This window comes from Neodiprion fabricii, chromosome 4 (assembly GCF_021155785.1).
Source record: "Neodiprion fabricii isolate iyNeoFabr1 chromosome 4, iyNeoFabr1.1, whole genome shotgun sequence".
In the NCBI taxonomy this organism is placed as follows: Eukaryota; Metazoa; Arthropoda; class Insecta; order Hymenoptera; family Diprionidae; genus Neodiprion; species Neodiprion fabricii.
Genome location: NC_060242.1, coordinates 34224013 through 34248166, shown reverse-complemented (window position 1 = coordinate 34248166; position 24154 = coordinate 34224013). Strand labels below are relative to the sequence as shown.

Below are 24154 nucleotides of genomic sequence, written 5' to 3'. Positions count from 1 at the left end.
TGGCCTTATGCCTGGGGCTGGGATTGCAAAGCAGCATTTAGGGGCCGGTATACTACCGAGAACAAAATTTTATTATAATGTATTAATATAAGATATTATAATTATACTCTTCGGAAACTTGATGAAGTAGTTAGTATACACTGACGCCTGAACACTTGTATTAGAACTATTTAGGGCATATCAAATAAACTGAAACTGAAATTTCGTAGCTCTGAGTTTGTGTTTTTCCTTTCCATCTGCTTAAAAACACTGTGAAAATTTGAAGTTTTTCAGCGGTGAGTTTTCAATTGTTGCTCGCAGCATGTGAAGACAGTGCGCAATGAATTCCTCTCAAAAAAATAGAGTCAATACACTGCGTCAAAGACTTGATTTCATTATGTTTCAAAGTTGGCCTAATTTGGACAGAAAAATTCAAAGGGGTTACTCATATTTTGGCCGAATACTTTTAGTCTCAGATTCGATTTGTACGACCCTTTCCTGACTAGTTGGACCCCCAGGAACTCAGAAAATGCAGCGAAAAGAGCGTGGAATCAACAGGAGAGAAATGACGACGGAAAAACCACCTGCTGGAAAATGTCGAAAAAACAGGTTCTCGTTTTTCAGCTCTAACTTTCGATGCGTTGATCGCAGCGTATTGGGACTGCGCCCAATCGATTTCTCTCGCAAAATTGCGTCTGGATAGTGCATGAAAGAATTTATTCTGGCACTTTTCAAAATCGCGAAAATTTTCGTCAAAAATGCAAAGGGGTTAACCTTACTTTTTTTTCATTTTTGAAGCCGAATATTTTTGGTCTCAGATTCGATTTGTACGACCCTTTCCTGACTAATTGGACCCCCAGGAACTCAGAAAACGCAGCGAAAAGAGTGTGAAATCAACAGGAGAGAAATTACGACGAAAAAACCACCTGCTGGAAAATGTCGAAGACTCAGGTTTTCGTTTTTTGGCTGTAACTTTCGATGCGTTGATCGCAGCGTATTGGGACTGCGCCCAATCGATTTCTCTCGCAGAATTACGGCGGAATAGTGCCAGAAAGACCTGATTCCAGCACTTTTCAAAATCGCGAAAATTTTCGCCAAAAATACAAAGGGGTTAACCTTCCTTTTTTTTTCACCAAAAAATTTTTCGTCTCAGAATTGATTCGTATGACTCTTTCCCGATCAATTGGACCCCAAGGAACTCAGAAAACGCAGCGAAAAAAGCGTGGGATCAACAGAAGCGAAATGACGAAGGAAAAAGCACCTGCTGAAAAATGTCGAAGACTCAGGTTTTCGTTTTTTGGCTGTAACTTTCGATGCGTTGATCGCAGCGTATTGGGACTGCGCCCAATCGATTTCTCTCGCAGAATTACGGCGGAGTAGTGCCAGAAAGACCTGATTCCAGCACTTTTCAAAATCGCGAAAATTTTCGCCAAAAATACAAAGGGGTTAACCTTCCTTTTTTTTTCACCAAAAAATTTTTCGTCTCAGAATTGATTCGTATGACTCTTTCCCGATCAATTGGACCCCAAGGAACTCAGAAAACGCAGCGAAAAAAGCGTGGGATCAACAGAAGCGAAATGACGAAGGAAAAAGCACCTGCTGAAAAATGTCAAAAATTCAGGTTTTCGTTTTTTGGCTGTAACTTTCGATGCGTTGATCGCAGCGTATTGGGACTGCGCCCAATCGATTTCTCTCGCAAAATTACGGCGGAATAGTGCCAGAAAGACCTGATTCCAGCACTTTTCAAAATCGCGAAAATTTCCGCCAAAAATACAAAGGGGTTAACCTTCCTTTTTTTTTCACCAAAAAATTTTTCGTCTCAGAATTGATTCGTATGACTCTTTCCCGATCAATTGGACCCCAAGGAACTCAGAAAACGCAGCGAAAAAAGCGTGGGATCAACAGAAGCGAAATGACGAAGGAAAAAGCACCTGCTGAAAAATGTCGAAGACTCAGGTTTTCGTTTTTTGGCTGTAACTTTCGATGCGTTGATCGCAGCGTATTGGGACTGCGCCCAATCGATTTCTCTCGCAGAATTACGGCGGAGTAGTGCCAGAAAGACCTGATTCCAGCACTTTTCAAAATCGCGAAAATTTTCGCCAAAAATACAAAGGGGTTAACCTTCCTTTTTTTTTCACCAAAAAATTTTTCGTCTCAGAATTGATTCGTATGACTCTTTCCCGATCAATTGGACCCCAAGGAACTCAGAAAACGCAGCGAAAAAAGCGTGGGATCAACAGAAGCGAAATGACGAAGGAAAAAGCACCTGCTGAAAAATGTCGAAGACTCAGGTTTTCGTTTTTTGGCTGTAACTTTCGATGCGTTGATCGCAGCGTATTGGGACTGCGCCCAATCGATTTCTCTCGCAGAATTACGGCGGAGTAGTGCCAGAAAGACCTGATTCCAGCACTTTTCAAAATCGCGAAAATTTTCGCCAAAAATACAAAGGGGTTAACCTTCCTTTTTTTTTCACCAAAAAATTTTTCGTCTCAGAATTGATTCGTATGACTCTTTCCCGATCAATTGGACCCCAAGGAACTCAGAAAACGCAGCGAAAAAAGCGTGGGATCAACAGAAGCGAAATGACGAAGGAAAAAGCACCTGCTGAAAAATGTCGAAGACTCAGGTTTTCGTTTTTTGGCTGTAACTTTCGATGCGTTGATCGCAGCGTATTGGGACTGCGCCCAATCGATTTCTCTCGCAAAATTACGGCGGAATAGTGCCAGAAAGACCTGATTCCAGCACTTTTCAAAATCGCGAAAATTTTCGCCAAAAATACAAAGGGGTTAACCTTCCTTTTTTTTTCACCAAAAAATTTTTCGTCTCAGAATTGATTCGTATGACTCTTTCCCGATCAATTGGACCCCAAGGAACTCAGAAAACGCAGCGAAAAAAGCGTGGGATCAACAGAAGCGAAATGACGAAGGAAAAAGCACCTGCTGAAAAATGTCGAAGACTCAGGTTTTCGTTTTTTGGCTGTAACTTTCGATGCGTTGATCGCAGCGTATTGGGACTGCGCCCAATCGATTTCTCTCGCAAAATTACGGCGGAATAGTGCCAGAAAGACCTGATTCCAGCACTTTTCAAAATCGCGAAAATTTTCGCCAAAAATACAAAGGGGTTAACCTTCCTTTTTTTTTCACCAAAAAATTTTTCGTCTCAGAATTGATTCGTATGACTCTTTCCCGATCAATTGGACCCCAAGGAACTCAGAAAACGCAGCGAAAAAAGCGTGGGATCAACAGAAGCGAAATGACGAAGGAAAAAGCACCTGCTGAAAAATGTCAAAAATTCAGGTTTTCGTTTTTTGGCTGTAACTTTCGATGCGTTGATCGCAGCGTATTGGGACTGCGCCCAATCGATTTCTCTCGCAAAATTACGGCGGAATAGTGCCAGAAAGACCTGATTCCAGCACTTTTCAAAATCGCGAAAATTTCCGCCAAAAATACAAAGGGGTTAACCTTCCTTTTTTTTTCACCAAAAAATTTTTCGTCTCAGAATTGATTCGTATGACTCTTTCCCGATCAATTGGACCCCAAGGAACTCAGAAAACGCAGCGAAAAAAGCGTGGGATCAACAGAAGCGAAATGACGAAGGAAAAAGCACCTGCTGAAAAATGTCGAAAATTCAGGTTTTCGTTTTTTGGCTGTAACTTTCGATGCGTTGATCGCAGCGTATTGGGACTGCGCCCAATCGATTTCTCTCGCAGAATTACGGCGGAATAGTGCCAGAAAGACCTGATTCCAGCACTTTTCAAAATCGCGAAAATTTCCGCCAAAAATACAAAGGGGTTAACCTTCCTTTTTTTTTCACCAAAAAATTTTTCGTCTCAGAATTGATTCGTATGACTCTTTCCCGATCAATTGGACCCCAAGGAACTCAGAAAACGCAGCGAAAAAAGCGTGGGATCAACAGAAGCGAAATGACGAAGGAAAAAGCACCTGCTGAAAAATGTCGAAGACTCAGGTTTTCGTTTTTTGGCTGTAACTTTCGATGCGTTGATCGCAGCGTATTGGGACTGCGCCCAATCGATTTCTCTCGCAGAATTACGGCGGAGTAGTGCCAGAAAGACCTGATTCCAGCACTTTTCAAAATCGCGAAAATTTTCGCCAAAAATACAAAGGGGTTAACCTTCCTTTTTTTTTCACCAAAAAATTTTTCGTCTCAGAATTGATTCGTATGACTCTTTCCCGATCAATTGGACCCCAAGGAACTCAGAAAACGCAGCGAAAAAAGCGTGGGATCAACAGAAGCGAAATGACGAAGGAAAAAGCACCTGCTGAAAAATGTCGAAGACTCAGGTTTTCGTTTTTTGGCTGTAACTTTCGATGCGTTGATCGCAGCGTATTGGGACTGCGCCCAATCGATTTCTCTCGCAAAATTACGGCGGAATAGTGCCAGAAAGACCTGATTCCAGCACTTTTCAAAATCGCGAAAATTTTCGCCAAAAATACAAAGGGGTTAACCTTCCTTTTTTTTTCACCAAAAAATTTTTCGTCTCAGAATTGATTCGTATGACTCTTTCCCGATCAATTGGACCCCAAGGAACTCAGAAAACGCAGCGAAAAAAGCGTGGGATCAACAGAAGCGAAATGACGAAGGAAAAAGCACCTGCTGAAAAATGTCGAAGACTCAGGTTTTCGTTTTTTGGCTGTAACTTTCGATGCGTTGATCGCAGCGTATTGGGACTGCGCCCAATCGATTTCTCTCGCAAAATTACGGCGGAATAGTGCCAGAAAGACCTGATTCCAGCACTTTTCAAAATCGCGAAAATTTTCGCCAAAAATACAAAGGGGTTAACCTTCCTTTTTTTTTCACCAAAAAATTTTTCGTCTCAGAATTGATTCGTATGACTCTTTCCCGATCAATTGGACCCCAAGGAACTCAGAAAACGCAGCGAAAAAAGCGTGGGATCAACAGAAGCGAAATGACGAAGGAAAAAGCACCTGCTGAAAAATGTCAAAAATTCAGGTTTTCGTTTTTTGGCTGTAACTTTCGATGCGTTGATCGCAGCGTATTGGGACTGCGCCCAATCGATTTCTCTCGCAAAATTACGGCGGAATAGTGCCAGAAAGACCTGATTCCAGCACTTTTCAAAATCGCGAAAATTTCCGCCAAAAATACAAAGGGGTTAACCTTCCTTTTTTTTTCACCAAAAAATTTTTCGTCTCAGAATTGATTCGTATGACTCTTTCCCGATCAATTGGACCCCAAGGAACTCAGAAAACACAGCGAAAAAAGCGTGGGATCAACAGAAGCGAAATGACGAAGGAAAAAGCACCTGCTGAAAAATGTCGAAAATTCAGGTTTTCGTTTTTTGGCTGTAACTTTCGATGCGTTGATCGCAGCGTATTGGGACTGCGCCCAATCGATTTCTCTCGCAGAATTACGGCGGAATAGTGCCAGAAAGACCTGATTCCAGCACTTTTCAAAATCGCGAAAATTTTCGCCAAAAATACAAAGGGGTTAACCTTCCTTTTTTTTTCACCAAAAAATTTTTCGTCTCAGAATTGATTCGTATGACTCTTTCCCGATCAATTGGACCCCAAGGAACTCAGAAAACGCAGCGAAAAAGCGTGGGATCAACAGAAGCGAAATGACGAAGGAAAAAGCACCTGCTGAAAAATGTCAAAAATTCAGGTTTTCGTTTTTTGGCTGTAACTTTCGATGCGTTGATCGCAGCGTATTGGGACTGCGCCCAATCGATTTCTCTCGCAAAATTACGTCGGAATAGTGCCAGAAAGACCTGATTCCAGCTCTTTTCGAAATCGCGAAAATTTGCAAACTACAATAATAATTATCTCATACGACATTGTTCATATTGTGTTTAATGCAATGTACATCACAGTTTTTTTGTCTTATGTAGCAGTAAGTCTTCTTATGTAATATTCATCCGTCGCATTACATTTTTTTTATCCTGAACTCTAATACTATTGGAAATATTGTACTAATTATATCACTCAGAATAATATTATAATATTAGTGGTATAATGTATCATCATTAGTATTATTTTTATTATTCAAATTTTCAGGCCCTGAAGCCGAAGCTCCCGAAGGGCCTTACTTAAACAAAATACATAATTTTTGAATGCAAGCAGAAATAATGATTAACAACTAGAACGACATAATAATTCAAACGCTACATAACTAACACTATATAGTAATATGCTATCATCACAAAATTTTTATAAAGCATGAAAAGTTCACTAAAGTCAGTTTCAAAGTAATTAAGGGCAGCAAAAAGTAGCAACAGCAGCAGCAATAATTCACTGAAAATAACTAGCACTTCCGGCGGAAGATTTTGCTGCATGAAGTTCATTCATCCCACCGAAATGTATGTCTATGTATGCTCTACATACATTTCAGTGATTCGTCCAAGCCTTGACCGAAGAATATAAGGGCTTCGGTGTGACAATCGAAAATCCAAGCGAAAATCGTCCTGCGCTTGCGCCCTCTGAGATGTTCCAAGGGTAGAGTTGAGAATTTACTGCAGAACATCAATGTTACCGATTTCGACATGATGCTGGCTCCATTCACCTACCGAATAACACAGTCTTCGCAATGCTAAGCTCAAGCCAGTACTTAGCCTGTCTGTACTTTCCGACTTGTCGGCGATACAAGAAATTAATAATGTGAATAAATTTCTTCCAAAATTCGCAGCAAAACAGTGATTTAATTAAAGTATAAATACCCGAGAGAAGAATGTATACATAGATAATTAATAATAATAGATCAGATGTAATAATAATGCCGAGACCAAAAAGTATATTTGTATATGCGGTCCATGACGATATTAATATATGTGATCCATTTACGATTAATACGTGATGCATACTACAAATTTTATAATTTTCCAGAAGACAAACTAGATTATCTACAATAATAAGTCTATAATATGAAAATAGAAGAATTATTCATTTCGAAATGGGATTCTATTCGACACGCGCTCGATGTATTCCATAACATTAGTATTCATAATCATTTCAACAACTTTTCATTTGCTCTGTGGAGGAAAACGTCTTTATGTTCTTCAGTCAACGGTTCAAAGCTCGTCAGAACATGGTCCGAACAGCAGAGGAGCAAACGTCAAGACATTATGAGCAGCGCTGCTGCTGCCTCAAATCACTAGACAGATATTAGCCTTAGAGCATATACATGTTCTAAGATGTTAGTAGCGACTAGTAAGTTACTCAACTGCTGCTGCTTTTTGCTGCCCCTGAAATCTCAGCTTAATGCGGCGTTTCGTAAACGAAAATCGGCAAGATAAATTCAGCGCCAAACGAGGCGCTTTTCGTCGCACAACTCAAGTCGGTAAACGATCAGTACGTAATAACTACAAGAACTAATGTTACCTTCACGCGCATGTGTTCAGATAGATAATGTAGTGTCGGATGTATAAACTAAGTAAAGAATGAGTAATAAATTGGCTTGATGAAATATGGAATAACAGAGCTGATACGCCCCCGCGCCGGCTTACTTTAGTAGGCGGGTCAAACTGAGCCTGCTGTGCTAGCTGACGACGAGATCACATGAGCCTCGATAAAATTCTAAAACTCGAAAAGTCATAACAGAGAGTTGAGCAACGCGACCGACTTGCTGTTAATTAAATCGTGTCAATTTCTATGCGAATTTTGGGCTATAGTTTTTCGTCTTCCTCCACCCCATTCCAAAATCACGTATTTGCACGTCTAAACTCCTAGAAGCTAAGCGTTTCGAGGTTTTTCAAATTTGAAACTGCATTAGATTCAGTCGAGGTAAGTCTCTCTATTCTCAGCATCGTTTCATGGAAGCCTTGTACATACTAATCGGCATCTTATGAATTCAAGTAAGACATCCTGAATCTCGATCATCGTAGAATCATCAATTAAGAAAATACGATTAAATAAATGCCTGCGTTTCGCTGCTGTACGTAACTTCCAAACCGTATATCACGGTCATAAATGAAATCAATTCATATTGTGCAAAAATACTGTACAAATATCGTCCTCCATTAGCGCTTGAATTTGACTAACGATAAAATCACTTCCTTGTCAAGTAGATTTCACACATTGACGTCGCCATCATCATGCAACGCTCCACGTGTATTTACACTCATCTCGTATACCTGATTATAGGTATAGCTGCCTTATTTCAGCGAGGAACTATAAATGTGACGTGATAGAATCATTACAGCACGGTTACCCTGGGCATTGATCAAGCTCCTACGATAAGTATTAAGTCAAATAAAGTAAAGACGCGTGAAACCTGCATGAATCTGCTGTTTCTACCGTTCGATCGCCATCGATTAACCATTTTCGATTAAAGTGGTTCATGCCTCTTCCGTCTCTCAACAGTTTTTGTCTCCCGCTGACGCTGGGGCTGCTTGTGTGGTCCGAGAGTTTCGAGCAGATTGCAGTTGAAAAGTGAGACCGAGAGTACTGTCCAACTTGAGAAAACTGTGTTGAAACTCTTATCGATTCCAAGATCAGTCACGTAATCAAAGGGAATAAGGGTGATCTAATTGAGATAGAGAATTTCCGACAATAAATATGTTTTATTACACATATATCTTCATACGTGGGTTACATGATATTAATACATGTTTATTTAACTGTCCAGCAATCAAACACATTGTTCTTATTACACATTTTTCATTAGATCATCGTAATCATCATACCTGTCAAAGGATTGTTGTTAGAGCAATTTCGAATTACAATAAATCGAAAACTATAATATTGTTTCGCCAATAATCGGTTACGATTTACCAAACAATTCACGATCTGCATGGTATTGTGAGGATTGAAGACGGGGTGATTGTATAGGTAACAAGGTATCTCGCATAGTGCCCGCGCATGCGATGTACCTTTTTTTATTTTCCGTACTTCGTTTTTGCAACGTCAAAATACTTCCCCTCGATATTTTAATATTAACTGAATATTCACCGTACTGAGTCAATGCGAAGGTATATAGATTTACTTGATATTCTTTCATTTGTACATACGATGTTATACTTTGTTACATAGCAAAGAATTAAATCGCGTTCAAGATTTTTTTTTGTTTCTTGTTTATCTCTATCTTAATTAATTTATTTCGTAAACTTTCGTTAAATGTGATAATGGATGATCGTAATTAAAATTTTCATAATAATTATATTGATAATTAGTTTACAACTAATAATAAATAACAACTGCGGGCTTTGCCATCTAGTACAACCAAATCGATAGCATAATAAAAATAACATTATTATCATCACCATCAAGACGGTAATAATAATTATTGTTATGATAACAGATAACAATAATAAGATCAATGATAGCCATGGCGTTAAAAATAATTAATAATAATAATAATAATAATAATAATAATTAGCCGTAAGACTAATGACGATGTGAACTTGGTGACCAGCACCAAACACTTATTATTTCAATGCCTACACAACACAGATACAGATTTCTCGCATTAATAGTAGGATTGATTACATTACGATTTAGGTACATACTGAAATCTCGTTTCTTCCTTCATATTTAACGACAGACTTAACTTAGTCTTAATATAGGTTGTCTTAACGACTGATTTTTTTTAAACAAGCTGTTAGCATTCTGCTCTTTTATCATTCGTTAACTTACGTCCGGCGATTCCACCAATACGGCACGTTGCTTCATTACTATATATTCATTCAAAGTGACGATTGAACATCTTTTCGGCCCAAGGTTTGACCACACGGACTAACGGCATTCAGAAGTGGTATTTAAAATACCTCTTGTCCGTATAACGCGAATCGTTTCAGTTTCAGTGCGAATTGTCAAATTGATAGAAGCGAGTGATATAAGAGAGATGTCGTACCCTTAGGCCAGGAGACAGTCAAGCGTGCTTTAGAAAGCTAATTCATGAACGAGTTTTTCTATAAGTTGAGCGATTCATAGACATTTAAGCGAGTGGAGTTTTCACATCGATAAGTTTTTATTTTCATCTCCTAATTTATATCTACTGCTACCGTTTAACTACAAAAGCTGAGAAGTTGAGTGTGATTGTAAAACGTATTGGTGGGGCGCCCGCAATGTATGCCTGTACATATATGTATATATATATATATATATATATATATATATACACAAGCATACACATACACAATATTACGTGCGTATATATATATATATATATATATATATATATACATGTACTATACCGATACATTAATTAACATTACTCTTTGGCTAGAAACAATTATTATTTAGGTTTTCTTTTCATTTTTATTCATACTTCATGTATCGCAAGAAAAAGCGTCATCTGATACCAATTAATTTCAATATAAACCCAAAAGACCAGCTCTCATATAGTTGTATATTAAAATTAATTTTCTTTTTGTTTCATTTCAACCTTTTCATCTCAATGAATAGTATATATAACATACCCTCCTAGTTGCTAGTATTTTATTACTAGGTCTTTCTAGTTTTGAATTTTTTTTTTTTTTTTTTCTTTCTTTATATACTTTTTTTCTTTGTTTTATTACAATTCTAAACTCTAATAAGCAATGGAGACAAAATCTTACTTTGAAGATAGTTATCTTTGTTGTCTACTGTTAGGGTATTATTAGAGAATCAGAAAAACAAAGGACGAACCAATAAGTCTATTGTTTTCGTGTATTTCTTTTTTCTTCAATTTTTTACTCTTTTGTTTCTCTCTTCGTCATATGCATTTGATGTGCGTTTTAAAAAACTTACGCGGCCGCATGGTTCCATGGATCATTCTTAAATCTGACTCGTTTCTCTGCAAGTCGGATACGATGTATTATTCGTTCATCTTTTTCAAACAATTCTTCATTAATTCTTTGTTACCCACGGAGACTTGAACAATTTAAAACTACCCATTTGCTGGTTCACTCGTTTCACATATAAAGTTTGATTTTTTTGCAACGCGACACCTAATATTTGAAATAATGACTGCGAATCGGATTTTCTATATTTTCACTGACATCTACCATGCCTATCTATAAGATTTCTTAAGAAACAGTCAGAGTAATAGTAAGCTCATGGTAGAATTTTCAATCCTATTCTTTTACAATTAACACGATTCTTGCAATAGTTGCCTATCATTTTTTTCTTTTTTCAACTCTTTTTTTCTCTAGCCCTTACATTGTTGCGATTTACGTATCCTCGTAAAATCAGGCGCTTGCACTTAATTTCTGCATAATTAACATCGTAATTATCATATTTCTGCAAGCTGCCGGTAATTTCAATATTGCGCTCTTACTAAGCTCAGCGAAAAACATCTCAAATCATCGTCCCCTCTGATCTGACGATCTACCGAAATTGTTATACTGTTGTTGATTGATATGTTCTTGGAAATCCTGTCTCTGTCCAACGAAACTATCTTCCTCCATGTCCAATGACAACTGCCGGCTGCGTTCCACTTTCATTCAAATTCCTTTTTCCAATCCTCTTCTTTCAGCCTGACATAACACGAGGAAAATCTTCCATGATTTTTTCTCACGGTACATTTTCGTTGCGTGTACCGTGAATTTGGATTTGATTCACAACTATTTACGAAGTTTTCCCAGGTTTCAAAAACTTGCTCAAGATTTTATTTGCCGAGTCTCCTTCTTCTCCTTCATCTTGTTTCTTCTTGTTCCTTCGTCGACGTGACGACAATCCGATCTCCGCCATCACTTGACTGTGTGACGAATCTCACGGCATTCCTCGTACATCCGTATCTTTCAAGATTTCCATACGTTTCGAGATTCGTTTACTCCTCCTCTGTTTTACCGCGGAGTGCGAAAATTGTGCGAGAAATAAAATTCCGCGTGCTCTCGGCAGCGATGGAATAAAACACCGGCAACAGCTCCTTCAATTCCCATCCCGTGTATAGAGACTCGATAGAAATTGTTCACGTTGCGGTTCGCATTCTCAAATAATAAGCCTTGAACTTTGCCCGATCCATTGGACGTGTCGTCATTGTACATATTCGAGCGTTGGATTTCTTCCTCTTGTTTCACTTGTCAGAAAGAGACAAAAAAAATTGCTCCCCCCCGAACTCGAATTCATCGCAATAATCCTTGCCGTCGATTTTCGCCGTACAGGATAATAAAATGAAATAAACAAAGTAACAAACAAACTAACAAACAAAACAAACCGAGCAAAACAATCAAAAAAATTCTCCTCGCCACTGATCGGTGGCAAGTTGTCAGAGGACGGTTATACCGCGCAATTAGCGGTACGAAAAGTATATCCTCGGTAGAGTCGGCACCTTAGCAGGTACTCAGACGCACAGTACGCAGTATCATACAGAAGTACCGCGGCGTTCGGCGACCTCGATGTTCGTTGAAACGTTCTTGTGGAATAGATGACGTCACTGGCGCACCCGCCACCAAGTCTGCTGCACCTTAACGTGAAGCTTTCTGCAAATGCCAGCCAGCCTCCGTCACATCCCAGCTTCGCCGGCGTTCTCGTCCGTCTCACCACCACCCTCGCCCGTCTCTCCTGACTCGTCGCCCTCCTCCAGGGTCACTTGAAACCGTATCCTATCGTCGGATTGCTGCTCGGAGGCGAGTTGTTGCTGTTCGGCGGGTGGCGGACTGGGAGGTATCATAGACTGATACCAATCGCGGTTCTCCTCCAGGGTGTCGAGGATGTCCTGGGCATCGGGATGAACGAGGTCCGCCCACGTTTCCCAGAGCGGATGTACTATGTAGTCGATGAAACCGACTTGCGACTTCTCGATCGTTGCGCTGTGCCGGTCGCACATCGGGCTGATGTCCATGTTTTGATCGCGTTCCCTGTCGCCCTGGAGGAAGAACTCCTCCATAAGAAGACCGACCCACTTCCGGTACAGCGGCAACGGCTTCGTGGGGTTCGAGAGGTCTGCGCAGTGCACGAGGTTCTCCAGGACTTGGATCCTGTCCGTGTAGTTATCGAGCAGCAGCACTCCGGAACCGGCCACCTTCTTCGTTTCGACCATGGTCTTCAGGTCAGCCAACAACGACATGTGCTTAGACATGTCCGTCGACAGGACCATGTCGATTACCATCTTCCTCAACGTTTGTCGCTGCTTCTTTGTCATGTTAACGAATATGTCACAGCCCTCGTTCTGAAGTAGCTTGAACGCGACCGCCAAATGATGGTTCTCCAGGACCGATTCGTCGTTGTACATCAGAGCCAACTCCGAACCTGTAATCAAAAATTATCAAGAATTTGTTAGGAATAGGAAAATATTGTTTTCATTGAGAAAGTGCCATACCATTATCGAGTAGGGTCGGAAATGACGTCCCGTATAACATCGATTACGTATATTATGCACAGGCCACGGGTATTTTAGAACGTACAAGAAATTTTCCGCTCAGCGATATGCTTTTGAAATATTGTATATAGATATACATAAGCATAGTCGCGTCGGACCCGGCAATTAGTAGTCACTTTCACAACTTTTCCGTTCGTAGTTCTGATCTTTGAACGATAAGTTCTTTAAGAAATTAGAGGATACATGTATATATACAACTATGAATGATATACTACACTTACTCGAATTGATGAGAAACTGGTTCGTCAATCCGGGATGGTCCACGTCGTGAATTGTCGCGGCGAAGAGAGCTGCGGTGATTTCAAGTGGTGTGAAAACTGACTGTAACCAATATAAAAAGTACATAAATTAGTCGGAGTCCTGATAAAATGTTGCCGTTATTCGCAGCTTGGCGAGAAAAGAAAAAGGAGGAAAACTTTTGTTTTTTACATATTTTCTCACCTCAAGCGCCGGTGTGTTGAGTAAAGTGTGGGTGGATTGAGTGACATCGGCTGCATGGAGGCTGTTATGGAAGGGATTGTCCTTCACGTAGTGGTCCTCAAGCGTCATCATGAATGTGACGAACGTCTTGGGGGGTATGGCGAGGGATTTGAGCAAATCACGGCTTTGGAAAGCGGTGTAGGCTACGCAGGTTAAGGGACGGTTGTTGCTGAGTTCGCCTATCCTGAAGATGTCAATGCCCCACTTGTCGATGTCGGATAGTAGCTGAAACGTGAAAACAGCAAAAAATCGTTAGAATTACCTCGTCGGTTACCTCGTTAACTATCCTGACTCAATTTTGATGCGTGGAAAAATTGTACAAACTTTCATTGGCTGCGCGTCAACATACGTATTGTCGGAACGTCAAATAGAAAAATATTTAGACACTTCTTTCTCAGAAACCTGAATAAGGATCGCAAGGTGCCATGCGAGTTCGAACGTGTTGTCTCAATATTATTGATAAATAAAAAAAAAATAAATTTGACTTCGGCTGCTCGTAATGGCAGCTTGTAAGTACGGACGAATTTGATGTTGTAAAATTAGCACATCGTCATCGGTTCGTCGAAATTAACCGAATTCAGGGAAATCGTATAAAACAATCGGCTTATTGAGGAGAAAAACATAATAATGACAAATAAAAATTAGATCATCGAAGATTGTAAGCAAACGAGACGCAGGACATGTCGGACAAAATATGTGAATCACGTGTCGTTTGTTAATTGAACAAAAAATCATAGTATGTGCGACAATCTTCACCAAGGTTTGATACACAGGCTTTATATTACTACAAAGCGTAATGAAAAAGTTGGACAAAATAGAAAGAAATAAATTTAAAAAACATTGTTCGTCACAATGAGTAACTCGATAAAAACCGGTTGATTCATTCGCGTTACGAGTATGACAAAAACATGTAGGTGTCGATCGACATTCCAGAAAAGCTGGATCCAGTTACCATAAAAGTGCAATGGGTGCGTTCTGTTGTTGTAATACACAACTGACGTCGCAATAATTAATTACTTTTTTACGTCTCTTCTCTTGGAATACATTACAATCGATTGTCTGGCTTAGAATTGAGAGTAGATAAAGAATATAATCAAATATAGGGTGATCGAACGTCACTGTTTACATAAACTGATCTTAGCGGGCGGATGGTACGAGGTAAAACTGATCTTCGGAGGTTATCGGACAAAGTAGCTATCGCTTCTTGAATAAATAAGAAGGAAAAAACATTGTAACAAAAAGAAAGATCTCATCACCGGATCTGTGTATATGTATACATAGTTATGTGTAAGAAACGCCTGTATCTCAACCTATGCAAAACTACGCCGTTACATACATATCTTTTGAAATGAATACAAGCAGAGATGACGAGTAATTAATTATCTCTCCAGAGGCAATTTGGCAAACCGTTCGTGGGTTGAGCAGTTCCCAAAGTTGTCGAGGCACGCACGCCTCTCTTCGTACCCGGTCAACACAACCTTCCTTCTTAGCGATCAAACGTCTTATTAGTCGACGATCGCGTGTAATATCAGATTTCGGAATGGATTATCGAAACGATCCGGACCACGCGAATCGACGTAACGCGCACTTGTATTACCACCGCGGTTCAGGTATACCTGTATCACTGATTTTTTATAAAAATTTTTCAAATTACCTTTCCAAGCTGCTCCTCGTGGGGCGTCTCGACGCCGTGAAGGGGGACGCGCTCCCCGGTAAAGCTGTTTGTGTGTGTCAGCGGTCTCTTTACGCCGCTGATGTGTGACATTGCCGCCGGTCCCCTCTGGACGCGATCCTTCTTCTTGACGGCTCGGACATCGACGTTTGCTGTGGCTGCGACCGCATCTTCGATTCGCAAAGACGGGAGGTCCAGCTCCTGCTGCTTGTCTGTGGCGAGAAAAAAAAAGGGGCGCGTATGAGAATTAGAGGAGCGTTAAATTATATAAATGTAATTCGGTCAACGCTGGGATAACCAATCGAACGTGAGTAATCGATAGGGGGATATTGTTTATTGTTACGATCTAGCGTCGAGTCTGGATCATTGTATTTGGCTATCGCCGAGGGCACGAAATCACGCGATGGAACTTACAGCTGCTCTTTGTCGCTCGCCTAGTTATATTTACGTATCCTCTCGTTGCCGATTATCAATTGCGGTGGCTGTCAAAAACGATCCTGACTAAGGCGAGGCACGTGGCCTCTACGTAAAAGGTAAACCGCTGTTGTTTTGCGATAATTCCTCGGAGGAACGCGTTCCATGTGTCGTAAGTTACGACTAGTTACGACGGAACTGTGTTACGCGTTTTACGTAACCCACCTCGGGGCATTTTTACGGCCCATTGTACACCTAGATAAATACGAACTATTCTCCGGAGGTACATAATATATTAATTAATGTGTATGTGCGCGATGCCTGTGTTCATATATGAAAAAGAATTCGTGCCGCATTATCTTGGGAGAGAATGATGAACTTTTTCTGTACAAGTGTACAAGTACAGATACTGTATGCATATGTTAAGCCACACGTGACATTCGTGTATAGTAAACGTTCTACGTGCGAATAAACACGAAACACGGCGCTATGCGGGACGTAATCTGCATTGTGATTTCTTTTTCTTGTATATTTTTTTTTTTCTACATTTTTTATCTCTTTTTTTTTAATTATAAAATACGTACGCGCAAAGGTCGAAAATCACCGTTAGTCAGAACAGAGCTGATTTAACTGGGACGTATTTGAATTTTCTTTTCATTTGTTATCTCCAGCTTGTACGCCTGAAGGTTTTTAAGGCGCGTACATAGTATGATTATATTATGCATTATATATTGAGAAATGTATAATGGAGTTCGCGATATTTTCCGACCTGAATAATATTTGCGAAGCGACGTTGCACGTATATCCACGACTTGGCGTGATTTGCCTGCACCTGTCTTTCGAATTAACCTTGGCTAGTTTTTTTGCCCTAGTTTGGCGAAGTATATTGCATGAGAGATGAGATTGATAGAAAAACAGCCGCGATCAGGTGCAAAATCGTAAATTCTTTTTCCTACCATTGCTGTTTAGCGAGTAATTTCATCAACTTGGATTTATTTTTCTTCTTCGCATCCCGAATTCGAAGAGATTATCACCACTTTGTTTTCGCCACGACGTGCAACTCTGGATCACGTGCATATTGTTATATTTAACTTTGACGAAATGGATATACCCGTATTGCAAACATATGCGTGTCGATGGTTTCTGTTTTACGTAAGATTAAACAGTTTCTGATAAAGACATATCAAAGTGGGGTTCTATTTCCTTTCATTGATCCCAAGGGGGTCAGCCATGTTTTTCTAATTTTCTTTTTTTTTTATTTTGTGCAACGTATTGCACGCTCTCTCACGTAATTACAGCGAATCACGGCCGGGGCATCTTGAATAAACGTGAAAAAAATGTAGGCAAACAGTTGCGTAGGTGCGTATGTGGCGCGATAAAGGTGAAAAATTTATAATTTACGGTTACAATAATAAGACGTTGGCATTAAGAGAGTACACACATGCACTTGTAAAAAATTGAATAATCGAGCTAGCTGCTTGCGTAACCGAGTAAAATAATTGTCAAAATGGTTTCGCAAAGTTATCTCCAACGTCGGAATTACCGTCGAATCGCGTTTGTCTACGAACGAAAGTTAGACCCGTAGCATAGTCACAACGATAAAATGTCAATTTTGCGCACATCCCGTCGTGCGGTCGGTGATTAAGAAACTCACCTAAGAAGGTGGAGCAGATGTATTCGGAAATTTGATTTCCGGACTTTGAAGATTCCGAAAAATGTGACAACTCCTTGTTCAGCATCCTCTTGAACTGTAACAAAAAAATACGAAATCGTACTCGTTAGAAAATTGCAACAATAAATAATACACCAGATATTGTGAACATTGCAAAGGGGTGAAAAACGAAGGAAATATACGATCGCCAAGCAGGACCATATTCGCTTCTCAATAACAACAATCATCATCATTCCTCAATTATTGAGTGGATACGCTTGTAGCAGATTTAATATACCGTAGACATATGCGGAATGTACATAAGTATATACAATACGTATATTGAGATATTATCCTAAACGATCAATCGTCTCTCCGACTACTATTTACGCCTTCTGATGCACGCCACGGGGACAGTTTATTTGGCGCTGACTGACCTCGTCCCGCTATACTAAACAATAATCCAATTCTTCCGTGCATTAAGTGTTATTTCTTATTAGTACTAATTCGGTTGCGGGACTGAGCGACGATAGCCGACAAAACGATTTCGACGAAGCAAGCCGCAGGGAAGAAGGCAGTTTCCATATTATGGACAATACGGGTGGGAATTGATAGATAGTTTGTGAGTCAAGGTGATGCCAGGAAAACTACCAGCTCGGTACGTTTCCACAAAACACCTCACCTCGTTGTCGGTGAAACTATTCGGCAATCGCGTCAGCCGCTTACCGATCGAAAATTTATCTCGACGTAATAACGCGTTTACCCGACATTATACGAGGTGCTTATTTATTTTTTATCTTCTCCTACACAGTCTTTCCGCATTTGTTTTTTCTCATTTCGGTTTTTTTTTTTTTTTTTTTTTTTCGTCGTGTTTCGACTCTTTCCCGCCGACGTCAAGCGGCGAAAAAACTGCAAAAATAAAAAACGGAGCAAAAAAAAAAAAAAAAACAAAAAGAAAAAATTGCCAGGAATTCCTCCGCGATTCGATCGAGGCGCGTATCAATTCTGCGCAAATCTAAAATCCTCTCCTGTACCCATTCCACCTTGAGCTCTAGGCCGCAGCGAATTAATTTCTTCCGGAAGTATAATACCATATTATTTATCTACCGCGAATATCGTAATATGTGGGATTTAGAACGGTGGATGTATACGCGATACGTGTGAAGTGTTCTTCAAAATAGGCGGCAAAAAGTTTCCCTCCATCTTAGCATATCTTATCCACGAGATTCACGGTTCATTGGATCCGGGGCGCGTGTGCCGATTATGTAGGAATAACCGTACGCGTCATTGCGCAACAGCCGCTTAGGAGGAGCTTTGGCAGAGCTTAAACTGCGATGCGTGCGCCAAGGGCGCGTGCCGTTCGCAATATTATCGATAACCCGGGAAAAGCGGGTATAAGCCGCTCCGAACCGCTTGCGGACAATAATTAATGCGCGGACTTTGATCAGACGGTCGCGATTCGCGGACACGCTTGTGCGTTTTGCTTATTTCTTGTCATTTTATTTTTTTTTTTTTTTTTATCCGCCCTCCCGTCCCCCATTCTTTTCTATACATTTTCCGCGACGAGGCTACGCGAATTGGATTTGATGCTGGGTCGTAAAACCGAGTAGATTTGCACATACGATACGTAATGCGTTTAGGTACGTGTGCAATATGCGTCGCGTTAAAACGGGTGAAATTCAACTTTCGCCTTTGCGAAATCGCAGCAGGCTCCGTTTTGTCGCCGCATGCAATCGCGACGATCTCTATCTTCCGAAGTTATACCGTTGAAATTAATCGGAAATTATACCACAGCTACGGGTTACATCCTTTCAGCACCGTTTACGTTGGGGCATATTGGATATTACCGCAAAACTGATTGCGTCGACGGGTTTGCGGAAGGGGATGCTGCGGCGTAGGGGATTCGCTTGCGGTTGCGAAGGATGTTTTTTCCCGTCGTACAACACCTGCAAGGCTCGTTCGAACTTTCGACAATTAATTTGCGCCTCTGAACGTCGCTGAGCTTCGCTAAATTCGGTACTGCGAAAATTTTATTTTAAAAGAAAAATCTACGAGACATGTCGAAGCTTATTTCGAGATGAGGAGCCCAAAAAAAAAAAGAAAAAAAAAAAGAAGAGCGAAAGAAATCCTTTGTTACGGTTAGACTTTGATACACGATCTGCATACAGACTTGGGAAACATTACGTAGTTTGACTTCTGCGAAAGTTCGGCGGTTGTATTTCAACAATCGTAATCTTATTTCGCTGCCCGATCGCACAGCGAGTTCAACGAATTGACCGACATCAATTATCGATAAGTACTATATGCGCAATCGATACGAACGTCTGCTAGGCCTGATACCACTAATAATAGAATAGTCAATAAACGATAAACGAGCGCGAGTTTATTTGACTTAGTGTTTACACAATTTTACAAGCAAGAATTGTGATCGATCAAACATTGATCGAAGATTGATTTTGTAAACGTGCGTATAGATTCGATATCACGTACGTGGGAGAAACATGCGGCTTACAGATACGTACACTACAAGTTTCCGTACCAATTATTTTCCCTATTGCGCTCGCGTTTTTCACCGCAACGCGAATTATTGCTAATCATCCTTGATCCAAAGGTGGCGAAATCCCAGGGACCATAATAGAGTGATTTGAAATACTTGTCCGAGTCTCGCTCGTAACGCAACTTCTCCGTCTCCGTCTTTGGTTCTTGAAAATGTAGGTAATTATTTTCACCTCCAAACCAACCGCTTGTGTCTACAATATCCCCGTTTCAATTGGGTGTGAAGGTTACCCAATTTACCGTAGTACAAGGTTCTCGGCATAATTCCGACAAGCACGTTCGAAGACGCGAATCGCAAGCCGACATGTATCGATTCTTTAATTTCTTTCCCCTTTCTATAATTTATGTTTCATTCACCTGAACAGCGACGATCCCAGCCATGGCTGCGAGGTCTGCCAATGTTCTGAGATAGTTCAAATATCTCGAAGAGTCCTTCACGTTTCCAGTTTCAACCCGACTGCTTGCTTGGCGCACCATTTTTTTATTTATCGTGTACTGTACGCGTACTGACAATGTTTAAAGGTAAACGACAGACAAAACTTTCACTCGGATGCTATATTATATAACACAAAATGTCACTGCACCGTAAAATGAGTGAAAAAAAAAAATCTGCCTATAACGGTTCACCGGGTTTGCGCTCGCCGGAATCGTAAAAATTCACGAGACGCGTTCGACGAGAAGTAACTTTTTGGGCGAATACCCGTGGTGCGTATGTCCAAGGTATAAACCCTTTGAAGCAGTCTTTCGGATGTTAAAAGTTTTTCTTTTTTAACAACATCGATTCAGTTTCAGTGCACGTTTTGTTTTTTTACCGCACGGCGATTTTCACAGCACAATTATTTTCGCGTCAACCGGTGACTGTAAAAAGAAGTTAAAAAAGAAAATAAAAACCGTTTTCTTTCTTTTTTTCTCAAATAAAAACTTGCACGTAACCGGTTGTCTCACGTGTGAAGGTCACTTTTTGCTTAGTTAGCCACTTTAGCCTCGAAACAAGAGAATCGCTTCACGAAATGCTTCTCGATCGACTGCCTGGCGTGGTCTGTACGTTTCAGCCTCGACACTAGCCGCTTATATCAGCTACCAGTCACATTCCCGTACATGTGACCGATGTTCTGGTATTCGGAGGAGGGGATACTGCCGAGAAGCAGCCGCTAACGTGCTCAACGTCATCGTCTTCGCGAGCGTGGGTGAACACCTTCCAAGAGAAACATGATGTGTGGATCTTACGCTAAACTTTGTGTATCATACTCAGTTTGCATTGTTTCGCGTTATAGCAGAGTATTATTCTTAAACGAATTTAGAGAATTGAAATTTTAGGAAGGCATGGCCGTGATCCGGTAAATGAACCGCAGCCTTGAGTTTTCGTAAAAGCTCCAGATTTAATTTTTATAAATATTAGTATCGAGTTACACGTGCGGTAAAATTTTTCGGGGATTTCTTCATCTCCCTTCAGTCACGCGGTGGATTCCGAAATTATTATCACCGCGATTAGAAGCGTTCGCATCGTAACTCGAGAATTTCTGCAACCAGATGATCGCGGGGATTCTCATCGGCGTTTGTTCCAGCTCAATTTTCATATCGCGAAACGAATAATATCGCACCAGGGAAGGACAAAACGGTTCTAATTACACGGCGAAACTGAGGATCAAATTTCTGCGATCGGGTGAAATTCGTATTATCCGTTGTTAGACTGGTCGGCGTTCAGCGAACGGGGATCTCTTTGAAGTGCCGGCGAAGAGGGTTCGCTTATTTTGACGTACGTAACGTCATTCCGTCCAAAGAGAAGGTTACTCTGTAATTTCTCGTCTGGCTGATGAAGCTCCCCCCCCTCTTCATCCGCGAAAATATGCCTCGCGAGTTCGGAAACTCTCGTAACGCCTGTTCAGACGAAATCTATAGGTAGCCAAGATATTCAAAGGCCAGTTTTGCGAACGTTCCGCCATTTGGTTTATCGCCGAAGTAAACGTTTTAACAGCCAAACATCACGGTAGCGTATACAACATGTAATTAGTCTTTGTATACAAGTGGGATTAGCGATTTCATTCAAACCTTTTCAATCCATCTTGAAATGCTCGTATAATTTGATTCTCAATTATATTATGACGTAATTATCTCGCGTCGGCAAATATAATTCTGCCAATGGTTTGTATATGCGAAAAGCTCGTGTTGAAGATTCGAAAAAAAAAGGAACGAAAAAATACGTACTTGACCTGATTTTTGATGAAAAATCGTCAATTTATATCGAAGGTTCCGTGTGAAATTGGGTTCGTTTGTCATTGTTCCGAGTAAACTCCGAAATTGTCTTTCAGATGTAAACCGAGGTCGTAATACGAAATTGTAGTATTTCGCAGAGAAGTTATAGACGAGAAGAAGATGAAGCGATTGCGAAAATTGACAAATCTCAAGGTACCGATGAGTGCCTAAATTCGCTAAATTCCTCGATATTATAGTTTGGATATTTTTGGGCTGTTTTTCACTCCTGCAGGTTTGTCTAGGGAGTCGGTTCCTTGTTTTACCGAAAGATCATAAAGGTCTCAAACTGTTTACGTGACATAGCCTAATACGGATCTTTCCGAGTATGTGGATTTCTTTTCTATTCCATTATTTATTCGCTGTAGTTACTGATCGCGGTTTGCGATTCACGATTCTTGTTTTTATTCGCGGTATGTACATTACACCGTACACCGCACCGTCGATAGAGAGGGAGAGAGAGAGAGAGAGAGAAAAGAGAAATAGATCATCGTCGATCCTCGGATTTTAGCCGAGCAGAGATGACAGTGACGGTGTATGTTGTTACGATATCGTTAATTAAGAAAGGTGGATATCAGAAAAATGTGTACATTATACCGTTATTCAAGGAGCTTGTTATAGTTTTGAGCCAAAACATTCGTTCTTGGCAACCATTCGAAAAAACATACCTATAATAATATACGCACGCGAGCGAGTGTTTCTTCAATTTATTGTTACGATTGTTGTTTCCCGATAATTCTGCACTTGAGCGCGTTGGCAATTGCGCAAAGTTAAATAAGGATCATCGTCGGATCATTATACAGATGTAAAAAAATATACTCACACAATCACAGGCGGCGCACGTTATACGTACCGATATACGCGTTACTGCACAATTTACAAACGTGTATACTCGACGGGTCTGCTTTCCGCGGCGTGACGTTACAACCCGCGGTAAAAGCCGTACATAAATTCTCACAATTATACACACGCGGCCATTATCGTTATTCCTATATATTGTAAACCTCGTTCTTATCTTATCAATCCATGTTTATTTACCGCGTCGTTCGTATTATTTCGTTCGCGGGAGTGGGGAAAATAAAATTTGTCACCAATTCCGTGACGATGGTTGAAAAACGAGAAGAGAAATTCTCCTAAATGGAAACACGCCGGCGCTTGAGCCGATGTTTTGGATGACGAAAAGTCAACTCATGTCATCTCGCAAGGAAGTCTCATTGCGCGTTATACGTTGCACGCTCTGAAACAAAGCCTGGGCGTAAGGTGTAATAAATTAACGCGGTGATATCACTATCGGTATAGACCGTACGCATAAGTGTTCGGTCGACATACCTAAAATAATTCTCTTTTTACGTCATCTCTCTCCCTCGCTGTCGCCTTTGCAGAACCGCAAGAGACGCGCGACCAAGTTTGCTCCTGTAAAGGAAACGCCCGCCGTACAAGGAGCACATGCCATTCCCATCCGTAACTCAAATTCGCGCTAATCGCAAGAGAACAGCCGGCGCTGTTTACTCTTACACTCAAGGTATCTGCATATCAGTTACAGATTTTATCTCGCGCGGGCTGGTCGTGTTAAATTTTCTAGAATCGCGTACCGCGACCGTGACCAGACGTCTAGCCAATGTGCAGGTACAGGTTCGAATGTACCAGCATTCCCGGTATTCGTCAGGTTTGCTAAGGTTGACTCAGTTGCACCGGGATCGTCGTTTGCCGAGTCCGACCGAGAACTCTCACCGTGTGTATACGTTATGTTGAAGAAGTTAGAAAAATGTCCACGTCTCATTGCCGCACAGCCGTTCGATTCAATTCCCTGCAGAGCAGTCTGGATCAACATCGCCGCATTTATAGAGCCAAGAGCAGGCTACCGCAAGTAGCGAGCGGGT

General features: G+C 40.8%; 1 protein-coding gene across 18 annotated transcripts in view; it reads right to left on the bottom strand.

Moving 5' to 3' along the window:
* Positions 1–10381: 10381 nt before the first annotated feature.
* LOC124181131 (cAMP-specific 3',5'-cyclic phosphodiesterase) overlaps positions 10382–24154 on the bottom strand; it is a 276361-nt gene continuing 262588 nt past the window's right edge. For 17 of the 18 annotated variants that reach the window (XM_046567391.1, XM_046567390.1, XM_046567387.1 and 14 more), the window contains 5 exons: positions 17472–17565; positions 15386–15615; positions 13693–13956; positions 13473–13572; positions 10382–13121 (listed from right to left, as the gene is read on the bottom strand). In XM_046567391.1, coding sequence (XP_046423347.1) covers positions 12376–13121; positions 13473–13572; positions 13693–13956; positions 15386–15615; positions 17472–17565 — 1434 coding nt within the window. In that variant the 3' untranslated portion in view covers positions 10382–12375. Of the gene's footprint in view, positions 13122–13472; positions 13573–13692; positions 13957–15385; positions 15616–17471; positions 17566–20381; positions 21072–24154 lie in introns of those variants that run through there. The other variant, XM_046567394.1, reaches the window with a different exon arrangement.